This window comes from Trifolium pratense, linkage group LG2 (assembly GCF_020283565.1).
Source record: "Trifolium pratense cultivar HEN17-A07 linkage group LG2, ARS_RC_1.1, whole genome shotgun sequence".
Lineage (NCBI taxonomy): Eukaryota > Viridiplantae > Streptophyta > Magnoliopsida > Fabales > Fabaceae > Trifolium > Trifolium pratense.
Window position 1 is genome coordinate 19326134 of NC_060060.1, and position 22009 is coordinate 19348142.

At 31.7% G+C, this 22009-nt stretch overlaps 3 protein-coding genes across 3 annotated transcripts; 2 read left to right on the forward strand and 1 right to left on the reverse strand.

Moving 5' to 3' along the window:
- The first annotated feature begins 2851 nt into the window (after nucleotides 1–2851).
- On the forward strand, nucleotides 2852–6509 carry LOC123903869. Its single transcript, XM_045953547.1, has 4 exons — nucleotides 2852–2968; nucleotides 3157–3198; nucleotides 5128–5214; nucleotides 5634–6509. Exons 1-4 carry the CDS (start codon nucleotides 2878–2880, stop codon nucleotides 5750–5752), a joined length of 339 nt encoding a protein of 112 aa, XP_045809503.1. The 5' UTR covers nucleotides 2852–2877; the 3' UTR covers nucleotides 5753–6509.
- Nucleotides 6510–6618: 109 nt separating this feature from the next.
- On the reverse strand, nucleotides 6619–7216 carry LOC123903868. Its single transcript, XM_045953546.1, has 2 exons — nucleotides 7034–7216; nucleotides 6619–6950 (listed from the first exon to the last, which is right to left on the reverse strand). Exons 1-2 carry the CDS (start codon nucleotides 7122–7124, stop codon nucleotides 6688–6690), a joined length of 354 nt encoding a protein of 117 aa, XP_045809502.1. The 5' UTR covers nucleotides 7125–7216; the 3' UTR covers nucleotides 6619–6687.
- A 7750-nt stretch (nucleotides 7217–14966) lies between these two features.
- On the forward strand, nucleotides 14967–20412 carry LOC123903870 (MADS-box protein SVP-like). Its single transcript, XM_045953548.1, has 8 exons — nucleotides 14967–15572; nucleotides 15822–16036; nucleotides 16952–17030; nucleotides 17211–17375; nucleotides 17689–17730; nucleotides 18564–18605; nucleotides 19118–19278; nucleotides 20138–20412. Exons 2-8 carry the CDS (start codon nucleotides 15855–15857, stop codon nucleotides 20154–20156), a joined length of 690 nt encoding a protein of 229 aa, XP_045809504.1. The 5' UTR covers nucleotides 14967–15572; nucleotides 15822–15854; the 3' UTR covers nucleotides 20157–20412.
- The last annotated feature ends 1597 nt before the right edge of the window (nucleotides 20413–22009 follow it).

Below are 22009 nucleotides of genomic sequence, written 5' to 3' on the forward strand. Positions count from 1 at the left end.
AAAGGATCTGTGTTCGATTTCCATATCCAACATAATTGGATTTTTTAGAAATAATTCATTTCCTCTCCAAACCGGTCAAGTTCGCGCGCGGGTTTATCCGGTTCCCCGGTTCAACCATCGACTCGGTCGGTTCACAGCGGTTTTCTCCGGTTTATAAGCAGAACCGGTTCTGCATGCTAACAACCGAGTCGGCCACCCCACCGGTTCCCGGTCCGGCCGGCCGGTCCGGTTTTTAAAACTATGGATTTACTGGATCGCCTAATTTGATTTGGGGGTCAGTTGTGGCATCAAGTGTTTCCAACCCCCTTCCGATCGTAATTGCGGGGGATCGGAATGTGATTCTTCCTACCAAGTTCAACGTCAATCACCATTGGATCAACTAATGATTAGTTCTAAAACTCTAGTATTTTGTTGGCTACAATCCTAATAAAATCCCTTGTTTTTCTTTTTTATATATATATATATATATATATATATATATATAAAATATAAGGTTTAGAGAACAAATTTATTTTAAAAAAATTGAATCTTGCACATATATGGCAGATTCTCTTAGTGAGTTCAGGAGAACCTGAAATACTGATTTTCAAGTCAATCTTCACAGTTTGTGAATTCATTTCTTCCTTGTATATGTGCTTTTCTTATATGTGATCTGATATTTTATGTGCTTTTCTTATATGTGATGTGATATTAAAGTTATGTTTTGCATATCACTTCTCATGTCTCAATCAGGCAGCAGGTACTCCCCCGCTTCCTATCTCAGCCACTTAAAGTGTCCTCGGTATTCCTTCCTCACTTTGGGAAGCTTTTTTCAATGCACGTCTCCATGAGAACTCCATTAACATTAAAAATACAAAATAAGGGTTAATAGTGTTTTTGGTCTCTGCCAAATGGAGTAAATTAATTTTAGTCCCTCTAAAAAAAATTAGATTTTACTCATATCATATTAGGTTATTTAACGTGTAGTCCTTCATATAATTTGAACATGCAAATCGTTGATGTGGCATGCTAACTTGTATTTTTTATAAATAAATAAAAAATCGTTGCGTTTTTTTATCCGTTTGGCCTTTATTTAAATCAACATGGATTTAAAAAAAAAAATAATAATAAATTCTTCTTCTACTATCTAACAACTGAAAAAATCTAGAACCGGAAAACTTTGTACTCTTCTTCTACTTTCACCACCCAACAACAACAACACCAGTTCTTCTTCTACTCCATCTCCCAAACTCTCGACTCAGATCCATTAGCAATACATGAATTCACAAATACATATATATATTTTTAAAACTACGAGATATATATATATATACACGAACTTACACTACAAGAAAAATGTGTTGTAGCTTCAAATAAATTAGCGTCTGCCACGACACTGACGCTACTAGCGTTTATATTGCGTCTATACATTGGACGCTATGACTTTTCTATTTTAAATTTTAGTTTTAAATGATTTTTTAAACATAGAGTCCGCTTTTGGAGACGGTACATGGACACTGCAAAAATAAAAAAAAAACAATGCTACTTAGCGTCTGTTGAGGCTGACGCCATCCATCATTAAATCATTAAATTAAATTGAAAAAGAAAGAGCAAAAACTCTTGTATTTTTTTTCATTAATAATTAATAATTAATCTAACATTCATAAATAAATAAATTTATTAAAAAACAAATCTGTCTCTTCCTCAAATGGTTCATCTTCTTTGAACCCTAGTTTATCGCGTGCCGTCACCTTCAAACACCTCACCTCACTTCGCCCTCACACTCATAGCTCAACGCATGGCACATCGTCGATCTGCCTTTCTCCGCCGATCTTGTGTCGTTTCTCAACCCTTCTCAGTCGTTCTCCGCTGATTTGTGACTCATGCTCTCTGGTTGCTTGTCAATATTATGTATGTTAGAGATTCAAGTGAATGATTTTAGGGAAGTAAACTCTTTCAGTTTTATTACTTATTTGTTGATGTTTGATTTTCATGCCTTATTGTTAGCACTTAGATGACTCTTTTTGTTCTATTCTCTAGGTTTGCAAATTTAACTCTCTGGCATTATTTTTATTTTTTGTTATTATCTAATTCATATATATATTTTAAAGTTAACTCTCTAGGTTTTCTGGTTTCATTTCTCCAAAAAGAACTGCTGATAAAATTTTATTAGCAGTAGAATGTAGAAACCATTCTATTTTTGTTTTTCATCAAAGTATACATGCAAGAGAAATCACATATTGTTGGCATGTTAGTGTCGAAAGAGATCCCCAATTGAAGGAAGTGAGAAAATCATGGCAATGAACTTTTTATACATATTTAGTATTGTGTGTATTATATAACATATTACTAAAATCTGTTATGATTTGTATTTGCAGAGGTACGTACATGGCTGACATAGGAAAGGTATGGCCTGTGCTGATTTGTATCAAGTTATTATTGACATCTATACGCTCTAAGGTAAGCTCAAACACTCCTCTTTTTTCTAGTAACTTATAAAAATTTGTGTCTCATATGTTATTTTGCTTTTGCTGGGTTGGTGTCCTATTATTTTGCATTTGATTGTGATAGTAATGTGTTTGTTGGTTGGGTTGGGTTCTTTGTAAGTTGGAGGTTTGGTGTGAGTGCAATTGCATTCACTAGTTTTTTTTTTTTTTTCCTGTTTAGGTTCTATTAGTCTTGAGCACTTCTCTAATTAGTTTTTTGGTCATATTATGATTATAATAGATCTACTGAGTCTGTACCGACTAACATGTATGGTAACACCAGCAGCTCCACCAACATATCCTGCATCTTATGGATATCTGCCTCCACTGAAATGCAGTGCAGTGCATCAATTTGATTATTTTTTACTGTTGTTTTTTTATATTTTATTTTGGAGTTTCAATACTCAATGATATGTTGGACAAGTTGATAATTGTAAGTGTGAACGAGCCTTCTTTACTTGCCGATGCTGAAGACCTAGGGATACACATCAAGCTTGATACAAATATATATAATGGAACTATTATTGTATCACATCTTTTCTGTTGTGGCTTCTGTCTTATTTATTTTTCTGGTAATGTGGGGGGATAATTATGAAAATGTGATGATATTGCAGATATACTAGTATTTGAATGACCAAAAGCAGCTCATTGATTCGTTGACCTCTTTGCAAGATTGTTCACTTCCATTGAAATACTATCTTAGAGGTTGCTTTATTGTGCTTCAGCACTCCATGTAAGCTCTTTCTCTCTTCTTTCCTCTATTCGTTTTCCAATTTCAGTATTCAATTTCAATTTGAAACCGTTTCCCCTCTATTACTCAATCTCAATTCGCCCTTGACCGGTTGTTGGCTTGATGTGTGAATTTCTTGTTTAGTAGTTCTACTATATGAATTGGATGCAATTCGGAAGATTAGAATTGTTTACCCACTCTTACTCTAATTGTAAGTTGTAGCAGATCTTTTTAATAATAGATATGTTATTTATGCAATAATTTTGCCTCTTTGGAGCCAAATTAGCAACATCCAGAAACTTTGTATGTTGAATGCTATTAAATTTCTTTTGCACACAAATGAAATTATGAGTCGTATTATTTTTTTGAAAGTGATTCTATTTTGCAATTGACTTTTCATGCTTTTGATATTAATTATTTGTATATTGGAGATATTTTACTTAATATTTTAACATTTCTCTAATAGTAGTGATAATAGTATATCCTCCTATAGTATGATTCTAGATCTTTGTATACTATGATTGACCTTTTCATCTCATATTAATTTCAATTATTGTTTCTTTACTACAATATTGTGATTTATTTTCTGTTATAGTATGTTCTTCGTGCTGCATAAGTTTTTGGTTTGTGTGCTTCTCAGTGTTTCTGGTTTGCAGTTTGGTTTCTGAAGTCTGAATGCGAACCCTTTACCTTCTCTGCGAGACCACCGTGAGACCACGCAAAAGTTGTTTGCTACGACACCATCACTATCCTCCTATAGTATGATTTTAGATCTTTGTATACTATGATTAACCTTTTCATCTCATATTAATTTCAATTATTGTTTCTTTACTACAATATTGTGATTTATTTTCTGTTATAGTATGTTCTTCGTGCTGCTGCTGCATAAGTTTTTGGTTTGTGTGCTTCTCAGTGTTTCTGGTTTGCAGTTTGGTTTCTGAAGTCTGAATGCGAACCCTTTACCTTCTCTGCGAGACCACCGTGAGACCACGCAAAAGTTGTTTGCTACGACACCATCACTATCTTCAATCAATGGCTCCAATTGCAGTGAGAGATGTGATTCCAGATGGAACGTTAGCACACCTCAATGACGAAACCACTATGACATGCAACTGAGGATGTTAAGATTCATGAATGCTTCAAAATTGGGGCTTCTTTCTAGACATGGATTATATATGGCTTGTTAGATGGATTTGTATTGTATTTTCTTTTTCTAATTATAAATAAATTGGATTCTATTGACTAAACCACTATGACATGCAACTGAGGATGTTAATATCACTACGACATGCAACTGCGGATGTTAATAAAAGAGAAATATTATGCTAAGATGCATCATGTAGTCCTTATAAGTCTATGAAGGTTTGGAAATGAATGTATATGAATAATATCAATTCAACAACTGAATATAAAACGATTTGCAAGAATGAAATTAGTATTTAAATAGATTATGGTAGTTTTATATTTAGGTGGGAGAGATAGTAATTTTAACGAGTATATTGGTAAACATTATGGTCATGACTTATGAGAAATTATGGTTGCCATTATGAAAGATAATAATTTTTTGATATATTTTGAGCAATATAAGTGACTTTCATTGATGCCTTTTTAAAAGAAAAATAGGACTAAAGTGTCGGCTCAGTGTATTTGTGTTCTAGTTTGGTGGTGTTGAGTTAATTCAATGTATTTGTGTACTGGTATCCAAGTTTGGTGGTGTTGAGTTAAGGGTTTGGTGGTGTTTGTGTAATATAGCTTTGGTTTTCCTTATAATATTAATAATTAATGGTCGAGAGTTCTGAACTATTATTATGCATTTCAAGTTGATAAAGTTTATCGGTAAATATGAATATCATATCTAAATTAGTTGATTATCTTATTTCGTTTTTGCTATGATTTGATGGGTTCATAAACACTTTGAATTTGATCTGATAGGTTTTGCCATGCACGCCCCCTCATTCTTTTCAATTGTTCCTCAAATCAAGTGGATCGATCTCTTGGAAGAGAAAATTTCATCAAATGGTTAGTAGAGAATAAACTCATAAATTTTATTCATACTTATAAATCATGAGCACATATTGTTTTATTGCTTACTTGCACATGATATTGCATGTTAGTTTTGCTAGTGGCAGTGTTGATATTATCGAATGCTTAAATTTGACATTTTCAACAAGTATTACTAATCCAATGATGGGATATAAGTTCTACTGATGACATAAGAATCACGCGATCTCATTGATGTCAAAGAGTAGAGTCATGCACTAAGTCTAGGACTTATTACATATTCACTAGTGTTTTACAATCAATAGCATTTGCATTGGAGTCTCTGCATTTGGGTAGGTGCTTTCAAGTCTTCTATACTCACTTTGAAATTGAATTTATAAATTTTGGCTAGGTGCTTTTGGGGTTTGTATTGATATTGGTGTCATATCCATTTACAGGAACATCTGGAACATATGAGCCAATTGACACAATGAAGACAGTCAAAGAAGATGATGAAAGTTGCACATCATTGCCACTATTTGAGCACTTGTACCAAAATGTCTTGCTTTATGCTTGATTAGTATAATTGAATCTGTTAGCATCAATGTATAGGTAGGTTTTTTTTGCAATTGATGCAATCATTTGCATAGGTTGTTGGTAGGCGAATTTCTATTAGACTAGTGGACTTTTAAGTTTTTCTAGATTCATCATAGGCATATTGGTCCAAGGATGGGATATAAGTTCTACTGATGACATTATTTTTGTTGCATTTCAAGGTTAATTGCATAAATACAATTGTATTCTTTTTGCCTTATCATCATAGGATATCTATGTTCTTGGCTTTCTTTTATGCCTGACACTTCATATTATCTTTGGTTTTGATGATTATATTGGTAGAGATGTATGGTTGTGAGAAACTATGGTTGCAACTATGAAAGATAATTTTTTGATGTATTTTTAGTAATATAGGTATTTGCCTTTCTAGTATCAGTTATTGGAAAGAAAAAAAACCAGAAGCGTCTGCTTAAGCTGACGCTATATAATTCAGAAACTAACGTATAGCATTGCATAATGAACAGACGCTACAGTTAGCATCTGCCAAGCGGACTCTACAGCTGACATTGTGTGGCACCAATATATATCAATAGCGTCACCCAAAAACCGAAGCTACTAGCGTCTGCCTATATACATGTCACTAGCTTCAACTTAACGTCTAATAAAACGGACACCAAATAGCGTCTACTGGACGCAACTGTCTAGCTTCGGGCATTTAAGTGTCCGCCACGATGTGGACACTAAGCAGACGCTAATTACACTATAGCGTCCGTTTTTTGCCATTTAGCGTCTCATTTTGGCCGACGCTCCAGAGCAGTTTTCTAGTAGTGTTAGCCCATGTTCATTTATGTGAACACATTTTACATATATTGCTACCACATTGGAAGGAAAAAAAAAAGAATGCAGGTGGCCTTAAAAAATTGGAAGGGAAATAGTACACCATACATGTAAATAGAACTAATTTTCGATGCAAACTTTCCCAAACCTTGACTTGCGTGGCTCATTTACATTTCCATTTTTGCCCCATTTTTCACTGCCCGGAAACTTTATAACATTTCCACCTCCAACCTTTTTACCAACATTAGGAAACTTTATGACGTTACTACTACTGCCTTCGAAAGTGTTTCCATTAGATGTTTCCCAGATTCCATATCCACCTGGCACCCATGTTACAAAGCCATCAACCTCACTCTTTTTCTTTGATTTTTCTATTTCACCAACTGCAAATAAAGAAAAGCTTTTGTTATAAATAAAATAAGAAAGCAATCGTGCATACACGAAAACTAGTTATAAACACACACACATTGTTTCTTATCTTCGGAACACTTAATTGTCAAAACTGAGATAAGAAGCAATGCAAAGAAGCACAAGACGATAAACAAATTGATTTTCATTGCTACAACTAAAGTTTGTTGTCAAATATGAATATACAATAGAAAACTTGGTTTTATATATAGCGAACTTAGGACAAGTTAAATATAATTAAATTTACAAGTGCTAGATAAAACAATATATATTATTCAATAAAACAATGGAAATATATATTGTACAACAAAAAAATAAATTAAATATAATGTTTGGTTAGCTTATTGTGATGATAATAGGTCATTAACACTTGTTGAGCAATTGAAAGGTTAATTTGGGGCACGTTCGTCAATTTGTAAGCATGATTTTCGAACTATATGTTTGAAGTGACTAGGATGTTTAAGAATTTATTTAATCAAAATCGTAATTTTCTTTTTTTTTTTAGAAAATTAAAATAATAATCCTAGCAAAAATATAATAATAATAAATAAGTATGTAACCATTTGTTTCTATCTCTTAAATTTAAGATCATAAAATACAAACAAGTTAATTGATCATATTCGATCAAATTTTAAAGCTTTTTTATTTTATTTTATTAAACCTTGCCTTTTTTAGATGAAGAGAAAAGAGGAAAATGATTTGATTTATGTGACATGCATGATTTTATATTACATTTGTGAATGTAATGACAATCACTACAATTGTAGCCATTGCAGTCGTTATGACTTATACATTTAATTTATTAAGATACAATATTATAATTTTGTAATAATCTTATACAACACATGTGTCATCATTCTTCTCTAAAATCTCATGTCTATCTCATTATCAGGTCTCCACCACTTTAAAATATACATTACTCCTTAAATCTGTGATATAAATAACAATGAAGTTGGAAAAATAATTTTTGTGACCACTACATATATAGTATATTGTTGTATGATGTGACCTAATGTTGATGTTTCCACTATGTTGTGGTTGTTTCATCGTTGCAATGCAATTTTTATACTTATAGTAATAATTTACAATCACATTGCAATTGCGGTCCAATGTGATTGCATATATTGCTGCAATGTTGTGGTCATATCACGTGATGCAATTTGAAATAAAACGGACAAGGTACATTTGAGACTATAATCATCTTCTACTCACATATTAACTTATCAGAGTTTACATTTATCCATAAATAACATCATACCCTAACATTCACTACTTAAGAGGAAACATGATTGTATCAGTTTCTCTCCTCTGTTTCCATCATCAAAAAACTCTTTTTCTAATCGGCAAATATATATATTATAACATTCAACCATTAGTATAAGACATACAAATGGTGAGAAAAGGTACAAAACTGCAAAAAATGCAGCACAACAACATCACCAAATACAAACATATCAAAGACAAACAAGGACACACAAAAGTCTCACTCCAACTCCATGACCCACCCCAATAAACTAAAACCCGAGCAGAAACATTGCTGAACTGAAGCGGAACAGAACCATCGCTCCCGGAAAAACATCCTTGCCAAATCAAGCTCTTCCGGGCTAAAAGTAAACTCCGACAACCAAACAAACTCCGCCCAGATCTCAGCAAACTGCAACCCACCAAAGCAACCAGCACGGGGAGACCACCAGAAACTACTGGTAAAAGCAAAAAGTCTACATTTGCGATCTAAATGTATGGCAGCCGGAGAAGACTCTAGAAGAAAACGTCGATAAAGGAAAGTGTTTGTGAGAGAAGTTGTTCTGGTATCGCCACAAGACTGCAACAAACACCAATGCAAATAACAACCACCTGAACAATAATTCACGGTCAACACTGCCAACACCTAAAACCCCTATGAATACTGAAACACACCGCCAAATCTACTGGAACAATCCACTCCTCCTAACCCCATAAGCTAACACCCACTAACTATCTTATACTTATCCGATACACGTATCAGAGAAGTCGGATATCATAGAAGTATCCGACACATATCGGTTATATTTTAAAAAAAATATATCAATTACTAATACTTCCTCAATACGCGTATCGGGAAGTATCAGACGAATATCAATATCGGAGTGTCAGACACGATACTTCGCCATTTTTAATGTATCAGGGCTTCATAGATCAAAAGCACTACCTTCATGATCTATTTGTTCATTTTACAAATATTTAAAAAATGTACAAATGAAAAAGAGAAAATATTATTTTTATTAAAGTACTACTAGTTTTAATAAATATTAGTAGGATACTTACAATTGTTTTATAAAATATAATGCTGAATTAGAGTGATGTAAATATTACTCCCTCTAATTCTATATACGGAGTGCAAGACAAAATTTGTTTTTTAGATTCATTGTTGAATTGATGTATCTAGACTATATATAAGCTAAATACATCAATTCAATAATAAACTTAAAAAGCAAATTGTTTCTTATATATAAGACGAGAGTTGTCAAAATGGGCAGCCCGACCAGTTTTGGATCGGCCCGGTCGGGCTTCGGATTTTGTCGGACTGGGCTAAAAAACAGGCTATCAAAATTTGTGTCTGAGCCCGACCCGATACAGGTTGTCGGGCTTTCGGGCCGGGTTTTTTTTCTCTTACTTTTAGTTATTAAATTCAACATTATAAATAACTAAAAAACTACTACGTTGTGTTGTGTGTACCAAATTTGGACATTCAAATTAACTATTACGTACTACGCTATGTTAATCCTTACTCTTATATATATATATATAATCAAAATTTTCGCGCGCTCTATTTTTACTCATCCGCTACTTATGAGTTTTTCGTGCATCCTATTTTTACTCACCCGCTACCTAAGAGTTTCTCGCACGCCCTATTTTTACTCATGTGCTACTTAAATAGTAAAAATGAGAAATTTGAGGGGAAAAAACTATTGGTGTAAGCCCTAGAGGCCAATAAGTTTTAGATTGAACTTAATCTTATTTATCATGAATTTTATTATTATTAATAATATGAGGCATTCTTTATTATCCTATAAGGTAATAAAGTCCATAGAATAGTAAAATATACTAATGGTATATTAAGTAAGACTTAATTGTGAGACTACTATTCTTAAAGTATCCGTAGTTAAGTTTTAATATGAATTGAGATAATATTTAAAACATGGAGACTATTATGTATGTCGACTGATGATCACATCTCACTGGTCATAGATATGTAGATATCAAGTCTATACATAGGTATAAATATTAAGAATAATATTTATACTGGATTGACCCACAATGAGAATACTACATAGTAGTTATGAAAAATGTCATAAGATATTCTCATATTGATAATGGTGAATACCACCCTTAGACCTGAACCAACTATGATCCCTAGATGTGGAGTCGAGTACTTTATTGTTATTCAAACATTATCTGTAAAAGGATAATTATAAAGTTGATTAATAGGTACTTCACGAATCATACTGAAGGACATGAGTGACCTAGATGAGATTTGCCCCTCCTATATAATGGGAGTAATATCTATAGACCTCTTGATGGAATATTACTGATAAAATGTGTGGCCACGCTAAACTAAGTCAATATGAGATATTGAACTTATTCGTTGCTCAGTATATCCCGGGATCAAGAAATAAGATATTGAACCATACAAGGGTGACACGAACTATGCCTTGTGTTCAATATAGATATAAAGGGCAAAGGGGTAATTAGTACTTGGCTCAATTGGTCCAGTTTTTTTAGAGCTTATGCAAACAATTTATGCAATTTTTATATATTATTATAAGTTTATCAAAATAATTTATGATAAAATAACTTATAAAATTACAATTTTCACTAATATAAATTTATAAAATAGCATAAAATCTAAATTATATTGTATAAACTGTTTGGATAAGTTCTAAAAAAACGTATTTGATAAAATTGAAGAAAAAAATCATTTACTAGTAGTAAGAAGGACATGATTGGCTCTAAGGAAAATAATTTTGTAATCTGACAGTGTTCTCCCTGAGTAGAAGCAAAGCTCTAAAGAGAGAGCCAAAATGATGAAGTCTATCAATCTCATGTCCAATCCAATGTCCGGTCGATCTTAGCAATAATAGTATAATAAGATAAGTACATGTCTCATGTCTGAATAAAGTACCGAAAAATAAGGGGTAAAGATTTCAGTCATTAGAAGCCATGTTCTTGTTCTTGTTCTTGCTTGGACTGTACTACCATTGTCTATTTCACTTACACCTGCTAATGCTACTATCTTATCTCTACCGTAGGCCGTATTGAGCTACAACTAGAGTCTAGAACTAAAATTAACTATAGTGGCAGATTCATTCATTTGATACAAACGGCTCGGTAACTTTTAATATTTGGAGAAGTACTCTACTTATAACAGTAACTATTTTTACAAAGTACTCAATGGCGGAATTAAAAAGAAAAATTCCCTAATATTACATGGGACAAAATGATAGAAATTTAAGTAAACAAATTCTGTGAGGCCCCTATGACAAATCACAACAAGCATAAAATGTCCTTTCGAGCCAAACAGACCAAGACCGAAGTGCGAACAAGATCCGACAGGACCCAACCTAGGAGCGTTATAGTTTTTGAACAAAAACATATCCATAAGCACCACAATCTCATATATGAATTTCGACCAACAACCCTTAAGGGGTGAAAGAATACCGACGACGGTAGCTAGCCCGAAACTGACCACTGTCGTATGACGAATCAAAACAACAACCGTCCAACCAATCAACAGAACCGCAACCCCAAATCTCATCGACAATGGCAACCCATAAAACGCAAATTAGCCGACCGGATAGGAAGAAATGGATCAAACATTAATTGGTTGATGACACCAAACAAGATAGCGTGGCGGCGTCGCCACTGCTCAAGAAACCAAAAGACTAAAACACCAAACTCTAGATCGAGAACAATGATGTCTTTTGTTTTTGAAACCGCCCAGAAAGGGGTTAGAAGGTAATACACCGTGAAACTTCTCACACGCACCACTAACCTGCTATGGCTACATCTTGACATACGGTGTTTGGGTGTAAGAGGGGAAAAGTGGCTGCTTGACAAACATGTATTCATCAATTTGTAAAAATCGAGACTATTTCATTAGATAATAATTACACTACAGCTCTTTTATCTTATTTTTTTTATAACACTTTGATCCTTTATCTTATTTATTTGTAACACTTTAATCCTTTATCTTATTATTATTACCAACGTGTTACAAAAAAAAAAGACTAAAATGTTACAAATAAATAAGATAAAAGACCAAAATGTTACAAAAAAAAACCAAAGTGTTACAATTAAATAAGATAAAAGACTAAAGTGTTACCAAAAAAAGATAAAGAACCAAAATGTTACGAAAAAACATAAAGGACCAAAGTGTTACAAAAAAATAAGATAAAGAACATGCGGTGTAATTTTGCCTAGATAATATAAATACTCCCTCATTCTAAAATAAGTGCCGTAGTTGATTAGTGCTCACATGTCAATGCAAAATTTTGAAAATTAATATATTTACATATATTCTCTCAGATCTCGTATATAAGCAAAAATTGACTTTTTAGATTAATTTAAAAAGATATGCATTTAGTCTGTATTATAGATACATTGTTTTTTTTAAATAAATCTTAAAAAATAATTTTTGATTATATATGAGACCCGAAGAAATATACTATTAAAAATTATAAAAAATTGACATTTAAAAAATACGCAGTAAGAAAAATTCAACATGTTATATGCTGACATTTATCTGTATATATTAGTAAAAAATAGGGTCTTGCTAACGAGTGCCACCGGAGAACTCTTTAAGCATTCCATTTTAAAAAATAATTTATTCAAAAAATGAAAAATTTAAATTTTCAATGTGTTTGATTACACAAATTTTCGTAAAAATTTCACAAAAACTTACTATTTAAGGTGTTTAAAAAATGTCTCAGGGGCACTCGTTAGCATTTTTTTATTTTTATTTATTGAAAACAACACATCTTATATTACATCCGGTCATTTTTATGAGGAATACTTTGAAAAAATTAAACAGACCAAGGAAAGACATCGTAAATGATTATTTTTATTTAATACTCTTAAAAATTTAAATTTATTCCATATATACCCTTATTTAATTACTCTTACTTAGAGCTGGGTATACGGATCAAGGTCCGCGGGCCGACCCGTTTAACCCGCAGCCCGCACGGACTTAAGACCAAATTTTTTTGTCTCGTTTACATTTTTGCCCGTGTGGGTTGGACCGTTAAAACCACGGGTTATGCGGGTTAAATCCGCGGGTTCGCGGGTTAGCATGTGGCCCGCCTGCTTTTTTTTATACAATTAATTACAAAATTTATCAAATATAAATAACTTGGTCCATGTCCAAATTCAACTTTTTTAATCACAAAAAAAAAAGGACTTAGTCTAAACCCTAATTATAAAAAGCAACAACACACTCCAATTTTAATCAAGTAGACAACAACACAAAACATCATGTTTCACTATCTTTTACTTTGTCTTAGCTGTATATACATTTGCTAGTATTTAAAAGATACATGCCCAAATGAGTAGTTATTTTTCTTGGGGGTATTTTCCGCTATTATGTTTTGAATAATTTGGTTACCTTGATGTGATTTAGTTAAGTTGAATCTGTTAATCTTTTTATGCTTTTTTGGGTACATGTAGAAAGTTTTTCTCACTAAAATGGACGGTAAAAAAATGACGATAAGAATCAGTTGAATTTGATTTTAGTTGCATTACTTACAAAGAGAAGATAGATAAACTCAATGATATCACAAACTTTATTTATTTTTATTTGTTAGTTACAATTTATATGTTATAACATAAAATTATTAATAATATATTTTTTTAAGCTTTCATTATATCAATATTTTACTAATTCAATTTATTTTTTGAAAAAAATGATTTATTATTTTTTTTGGTAATAGTCCGCGGGTTAACCGTTTAACCCGCGGGCTTATGCGGACCGGACTCGGACTTAATATTATAACTCGTTTATATTTGCCGACGGGCTTGTTCGCCCCGTTTAATATGCGGGTTTATGCGGGGCGGGTTAAACGAGGCGGGCTAGCCCGCATACCCAGCTCTACTCTTACTTCAACTAACTTACTTATATAAATTCTCTCTCTCTCTCTCATAATAACTAAGGGCATAAATGAAATTAAACATTTAAAACATTTGAAAATTGGTCAAAGTTTCTTATAAAAATGACCAATTTTTTTCCTCAAAGTGTTCTTTATAAAAAATATCGGAGGGAGTACTTTTAAGTGTTTGACTACACAAAGTCCAAAATGTTTTTACTATCTTTGATTTAGTGCCTCAAAGACACTACTCCCTCCGTCTCAAAAAGATTTTCTTTTAAGGTTGTTTAACACATATTAAGAAACGTAATGACGTTGTTAAAATAAATAATATTTTTACTAAATAACCCCTATAAATTATAGGTTTGTTTCCTTAGGAATAATGCATATATAAATTATTAGGGATACAATTGAAAAGTATTACATTGAAAAGTGATAATGACAATTATTTTGAGACAAAATTTTATTCATAAAGTGACAATTATTTGAGATCGAGGGAGTACTTAGTACTAATTTCCTACAATATTAGTAATATCAATGAAGTAATTAATATCATTTTTCGTCTTATACTCATAACTATTTAATACTTTTTTTTTCCAATTATTTAATTTATCTTTCTCATATAATTAATGAAGAATAATTTTGTAAAATTACTCGTAATTTCTCTTTTCCATATAAAATTAATTACACTTTTTAATCTCTACGAAATGGTAAAAACAATTTATAATTTGGAATAAGTAGTTTATAAAATTATCCTTCATTTGATGGATTTTTTAAAAACTTGTATGCCATCATCCAAGGACCGATTAATCCAAAATTTACATAAAAAAAATCAAAATCTTAAATCTTAAAATGAGCACATTCCAAGATTCTAAGCCAACACAAGTAGATCTGAGAACCGTGTCAACTTGTGGGAGCCTAGCAAGACAAAAATAATGGTTGCCTTACCCTAAAGAGGCCTACTTTTTCCACACTTCCACAGTTATTTCTCTCTGTCTCTCTCCTCTCTACATTTGTGGCTTTGATCAAAGAAGAATAGACCACACAAGGCACCAAAACCAACGTTTTCCTTTTTTCATTCCAAATACCAACGCCTTTCCCCTCAAAAAGGAAAGTAAAATCCTCAAAGTACAATTCACCCCTTTCAAAACCCTCACCACCCATCACCAAAATACACAATTCCAATAACAAACCACCCATTTGTTCATCAGTTTCTTTGTTTCATCTCCTGCAGGATCTGAAAGTGGAAAGAACAATCAATTTTCTCATCACTTCAGATACTACAAATTCTTAACGAAACTAAAATTAGCTAATGCCTGCATCATACTTCTTCTTCTTCTATCACATGTCCATCTCAAACTAGAAAGAAATTAAAAAACCCACTTTTCTTTTGCTTTAAACCAAAAAATAAAAAAACCATAAATAGTCAACTATACATATCTTCATTTCTTTCTCTTGCTTTTGTCTCATCTTTCTTAGGTTAGTTTTCTGTGTTATTCATTTTTTTTAATGATAAATTGTTAGGATCTTAATTGTTATGTAAATTTTTTACACCGGGTCAGGACTTGAATCTGGATCTCCAATTTTTTAGAACACTTAACTCAACTAGCTATCACACCACGTGTTATTCATTATTATTATCATTCATACATATTCATATATGTTGCTAAAATAAGAAGCAAAAAAGGTTTTAACTTTCCATTTCTTGTTTTGTTTTTTTTCTAAAAGAGGATAAATTAAGGTGAAGAGAAGAATAGAGACATGGCTCGTGAGAAGATTCAGATAAAGAAGATCGAGAATGCAACGGCAAGGCAAGTTACTTTTTCAAAGAGAAGAAGAGGGTTGGTGAAAAAAGCTGAAGAACTCTCGGTTCTTTGTGATGCTGATGTTGCTCTTATCATTTTTTCTTCTACCGGGAAGCTCTTTGAGTACTCCAACTTAAGGTCTTTCTTTCTCTCTCTAACTGCCATGAGTGAAAGAATTCATTATTTATTATAGAAAATAAACTTTCCAACCTGTATTGGTTAGAAAATTAGTGTTTTTATATTTTTATTTTTGGTAGTGTTAAAGTTTATGTATATTATATATATGTTTTAGGTTTTATGAGTTATTAAATCTTATGTCGACTATAAATGGACAAAATGTTAGATATGTAAGAGAGATGACAGATATACCTAACCCCTTGATATTTTGAGGTGAAGATATGAGGTCTCTTTTCCTGGTTTGACTTGGTGAGTGACTGGAAGTCGATTTTTGTATTATCTGACTCCCAACTTGATGTCTTCACGGTTTCATCCTTTGGACTGCCTATGATATCAATACTGGTTGTATGAAAAATAAACTTTGTCCCTCCCTAATAGGAATATGGATCCACTCCGGTTAAAAAAACACGCAGTTATATGTATTAGTCGATTTCAACTATATTCATTTGATGAGATCAGTTGGAGTTCACATATATATTGTATCGTGGCAAGTGTGAGGTGAGTTAAGTTCCATATTGCTTGAAAAACTGACGGTTGAACTTTTTATAAGTGAGATGACCTACAAATCCATAAATTTAATGTCTTAAAGTTTTGGGTTAAGATCTCGTGTCTAACTTACTTGTATAGTTTCTTTTAAGCTCAATGTGGATGATCTCCTAACTGTCCGCTCGTAACCAAACAATAAGAACATAGTGTTAGACAGCACACTACTATAAATTATTGTCATGTTAAATGACATCAATCTTGTATTTTTTTTTTTTTGAAAGAGGCTAAAATGTTTTTTTATTATATATATATAGTCCTCCAAAAAGTACACAATCTTGTGTTATTATCATTGTTATTTATTTCGTATAATTTGAGTTTGATGTTTTGTAGCATGAGGGAAATACTGGAAAGACATCATTTACACTCAAAGAACCTCGCAAAGATGGAAGAACCGTCTCTCGAGTTGCAGGTTAATTAGTTGTATCTGTAGATAATCACTTATGTTTTGTGAAAATTATTGATTTGAATCATGATTTTTAATGAGACAAAATGAACATATAACATTGATTAATTAATATCACTAGAAAAAGAAAATCACACAAGTTTATTGTTAAAATAAATTTTCAATTCTTTCAAATTTATAATGCAGCTAGTTGAAAACAGCAACTGCACAAGATTAAGCAAGGAAATTTCTGAGAAGAGCCATCAACTAAGGCAGATGAGGGGAGAAGATCTTGAAGGTTTGAATGTTGAAGAATTACAACAATTGGAGAGGTCTCTTGAAATTGGGTTGAGCCGTGTAATAGAAAACAAGGTAGTACTCTCTACCGGCCACAATTATAAACAAAATTTCAGAGTTATAGACTAGGAAGCACCGACACTCCTTAGATTAGGCGTGTCGGTGTTGGTGTCCGACACCGACACTTACGATTACACTAAATTATGTCATTTTTCCAAATTTTTATCGGTGTCGGCGTGTCAGTGTCCGGTATCTGTGTCCGTGCTTCATGGGTTATAGACTGAATATATTAGTTATTAAATAAATCTGAAAAGTGTAGTTTTACTTTATAATGGTCTCATGATTAATTACATTTAATATTGATCATCTAAATTTTTTTTTTTTTCAGGGAGAGAAGATCATGATGGAGATCAATGATCTCCAAAGAAAGGTTAGAAAACTGGCTGGGATTATACTATTTAACATGATTAATAATTTAAGTGTAATTCTTTTGCATTCATCATAATATATGGCTGGAATAAGTACAATGGTGGATCCTTTGCAAATCCCTTTTGTCCCTTTAGCAATTTCTCTCATTATATTAATCTAACCTTCAAGAGACAAGACACTTGGCCAGTATATTTTTTTTAAGCATTTAATTAGGTATATTACTAGAGTGACATTATTTTAACATAAAAAATAATAAAATGTCAAAAATACACCCGATGTCGAACAACAATTTTGTTGTCCAATAACATTAAAATTTATATTCATTTTTACTCCCTAAATCAAATAAATGTAAAATAACTATGATCTTAATTATTGTCAAAAAAACTATGATGTTAATTGAAGATTATATTTAGTTTTTAATTAACATCATATGAATATAAAAAATAAAAATATAAAAAATTTAGGGAATATAAAATTTTTAGGACTATATATTTTTTTTCGATATAGTGGTTTGTTTATTTTTTTTATTTCTTCAATTTTTGAATAGTAGTAATCAAAATATGTCTTTGTTTTGTATATATATATCCAGATTTCATAGAGGAAATAATGAAAAGAAAATTGTATTATTTGCAATATTTTCACAATTTTAAACAAAAGAAATTACAAATTGTGTTTAATTTTGTGTTGGTAACTAAGAACAATTCATCAAATCACAATGACTTGCCAATTGAGATTATTGGCTGACTTTATTTAACTTTCTTCTTTTCTTCAAATAATAACTCTTATTTTCATTGAAACAATTTCATTGATACAAAACTCTTACTGAACTTGCAGGGAAGGCAACTAATGGAAGAGAACAACCGACTAAAGCAACATGTATGATGTTCTTTTTCTTTGTTTATTTTTGTGTTTAATTTTTCAAATGAAAACTTGTTTTTTTGATTTCCTATCTTATATTCTTATTATTCTAAGATAAGTTTTTTTTCCTTCCAATAACACATGAAATTTTTTCATACATTTATTTCTGTTATTCTTTTTAAATATGCACATTTCCACGCGGAATATTGACTACGTGTGTCTAATATAAATCTCTCAAAAATTGATTTAAGGGTAACCCTTACCATTTTTAATAAAAAATGAATTTTCTAATTATAAAAGCCTGATAGACAAAAAAATATTTTATTAAAATTTACTAAAAGTGGTAAGATTCATATTTAAATTGAGTTATATTAGAGGAATGACTATCCTAAATAGAAATAACTACTTTACTTATCTTGCGGCCGAATTCTAAATCATCATGTCTCTTTTTCTAAAAACCAAAGGATTAATACTAATAAAAATTTCTACGTTTGCTAATTAATCATCACTTGTATATGGTGGCACCTTAGGTGGCTGGCATAGTGACTAACGGTAAAATGGTTGGAGGAGCTGAATATGAAAATGTGGTTATTACTGAAGAAGGTCAATCGTCAGAATCTGTGACCAATGTTTACAACTCCACTGGTCCTCCACAGGACTATGAGAGCTCAGACACATCGCTCAAATTGGGGTTAGTTCACTTTAATTACCACAATGTTATACCATTTCATTCAATGTATTTTACATTCTCAACTCAATATACGAGATCATTACATATAATGCGAATAAAAATGTAGAAAAATGTTCTCGTGAATTTAATTCAGTTGCTATGACATTACATTTTATATATAGATGTCGGAGGTCAAACTTCGGACATTTTATATTCACCTTAAAGGTGAAATTTTAAACCACTAGACTACTTAAAAAAAATCTGAATAAATGAATCTCTTTATTTCCCGTTCTTTTCATTTATTTTTTTGATTTGTTGGTTGTCTTCTCAGTTCTCACTTCACTACTATCATTGATTTGAAGATATAAATATGATAATGTGACATTTTCCAGAGTCAAAATATCTTAAGAGATTTTCATAACCTTAGTAATAAAAAAGAAGAAAGGGATGATCTATTTTCATATTGTGGTATAAATATAAAAATTTATATAGAGTTTGCTAATTATTTATTCTTCACCCACTTATTTTTATAGTATGTACAAATTAAAAAATTACACCTTAAGATATTTAATATTTTTTTAGTTATAACTTGTTAATTTCGACCCACTAAAATTGAGCGAGTGCAAGTTAGTAAGTACAAAACATTAATTGAAAATTAGAGACCGAAAAATATATACATTTTTATTTTCTAAAATTCGTTAAAATTGTAGACCAATTTCAATTTTTCCGGCTCTAATTCTTTACCATAATTTAGTTTTTTTTATAAAACTTATAATGTTATATGTATTTTTATTAACTGATCAATAATCTATTTCAATGAAATTGAAAACCATATTGCTGGAATTTTTTCTAACGCACTTTTTCACGTACTATATTGCAGGCTTCCATATGCCGGATGAAGGCATAGACCTTACAGGCTTATATAAGATTAATGAACAATGGTTCGGATTGGCTAAATTTCGTAGATGATTGTGGCTTTAATCTTTAGCCATATAGTAATTAAATGTAGTATGTATATGTATTAGTAATTTAGGGGCTATTCTAGATGGTCCTCCTTTCGGGAATTGTTTACAAAATGGACCTTGCTTGCCATGTTTGCATGATGATATAATTCTACTTTTAAGACATCTGATAAGAGCGTTTTCATATATTCTACTTATAATTCTTTCAGCAATTTCTTACTTTTGAGCATATGCTTTGAACCATGTCAAGAATTATTCTACATTTCATTTTTGCCATGAAATTGTGTCGGGGGATCTTGGAATTGTCGGTAAACGTCTAATTTCATTCTCCACAAAATTGCTGAGTCTCTTTAGAAGTGAATTCACATCCTCAACTAGTCTTTATATTATATATATCTCCCAACTACTTTCTTTGTTCACAAGAGCGATGAGTTCATATTTGTCTCTGATGATCAAAGCTCAAAGGCTACAAGTTGTACAATCAAAATATCAACAAATTTGACTAGAACATTTTTTACTTTAGGCAACGAAACAATAGTAAACAAATGAAAATCGTTGCCAAGAATGGTAGTAGGCAAAATGGTTTTTTATGTGTAGTATTATTTTTACATTTTGTTTGCGATTGTATAAAAAGCATTGCCTATACGTTTTAGGTCACAGTTGGAAAAATGTGAACATAAAAAACCGTTGCCTATTCCTTTTAAGCCACAACCGGAAATTTGTAGGCGTAAAAAATTACTGCCTTCCATAGTCTCGTGAAATATATTAAATCACCATTTTTAAGTATAAAATCTGACGGAGGGACCGAAACTAAGTGACTTTAATATAGGAGAGTCACTTTCTTGAATGAGTGAAAATAGGGTTTAAAAAAATTGTAATCAAACATTTATGTTTATCCGATTGATTTTTATTCCAATATATACTATGTTGTTGTTATTGAAGATTTCATGGTTTATGTTAATATTCTTATGCCAACTTCATCGGAATGATAGGTAGCGAACACATTTTGTTAGATAAATAGTGGGCCATGTTTTTTATTTTTTCATTTTACAACGTCCGCTATTTAAGCAACGAAGGGATAAAAATAAAAGCGCAGGTGATGCGAAAAGAATTACATAATTTTTTTTTTGAAACAAGAAATACATTAATTCTTAAACCTTGTTTTAGGCCCAATTAAGTCACTTCACATGATGTGACGATCATATGTCAAGTTTTAGCACTCAGTTTTGAAAATGAAACCTTGTCGATCCACCCTCTAACATTCTTAACACATTCTCTTATTAGTTGGAATTTAAATTAATCTTATGCAAATTTAAATGAGACCAACATGATTTGGTATGAACATCATTTTCAAAGTTGTAGAATTCACTTGAATTTCAATGAATGTGATTATATGTTAAGAAGAAAACTACCAAAGAGAACAAGAATTGACGCATTTGAATAGCTAGATGATATTTTCTCTCCCCACCCCCGTGATTCTTTTATACCCCCTGAATTTCCAATTTTACCCTTGCAAAAAATTTCGGTTTATAGAAACCGAAGTTTTTTTTGCCTTGAAAACCGAAATTTACTTTGAATTTGTACTAGAAAAAATTTGGTTTTTGCGAACCGAAGTTTTTTGCAAGGGCAAAATCGGAATATTGGGGGTATAAAAGAATCACGGGGGGTGGGGAGAGAAAACATCTAGCTAGATAGAATGAGGAATATGCACGCACCCCACTGTACGTGTACACGACCAATATATATAAGAATCAGTTGAGCTGAGTTAGACTTTACAAGTATCAGTAAAT

Excerpts from the sequence above, each read along its gene's own strand:
- LOC123903869 (XM_045953547.1), top strand. The coding sequence starts at position 2,878 with ATGTTGGACAAGTTGATAATTGTAAGTGTGAACGAGCCTTCTTTACTT. Across the intron at positions 2,969-3,156 it reads ACACATCAAGCTTGATACAA|ATACTATCTTAGAGGTTGCT; the intron begins ATATATATAATG and ends ACTTCCATTGAA. Across the intron at positions 5,215-5,633 it reads AGAGAAAATTTCATCAAATG|GAACATCTGGAACATATGAG; the intron begins GTTAGTAGAGAA and ends ATCCATTTACAG.
- LOC123903868 (XM_045953546.1), bottom strand. The coding sequence starts at position 7,124 with ATGAAAATCAATTTGTTTATCGTCTTGTGCTTCTTTGCATTGCTTCTT. Across the intron at positions 6,951-7,033 it reads TTCCGAAGATAAGAAACAAT|TTGGTGAAATAGAAAAATCA; the intron begins GTGTGTGTGTTT and ends CTTTATTTGCAG.
- LOC123903870 (XM_045953548.1), top strand. The coding sequence starts at position 15,855 with ATGGCTCGTGAGAAGATTCAGATAAAGAAGATCGAGAATGCAACGGCA. Across the intron at positions 17,031-17,210 it reads AACCGTCTCTCGAGTTGCAG|CTAGTTGAAAACAGCAACTG; the intron begins GTTAATTAGTTG and ends TTTATAATGCAG. Across the intron at positions 17,731-18,563 it reads TCAATGATCTCCAAAGAAAG|GGAAGGCAACTAATGGAAGA; the intron begins GTTAGAAAACTG and ends CTGAACTTGCAG.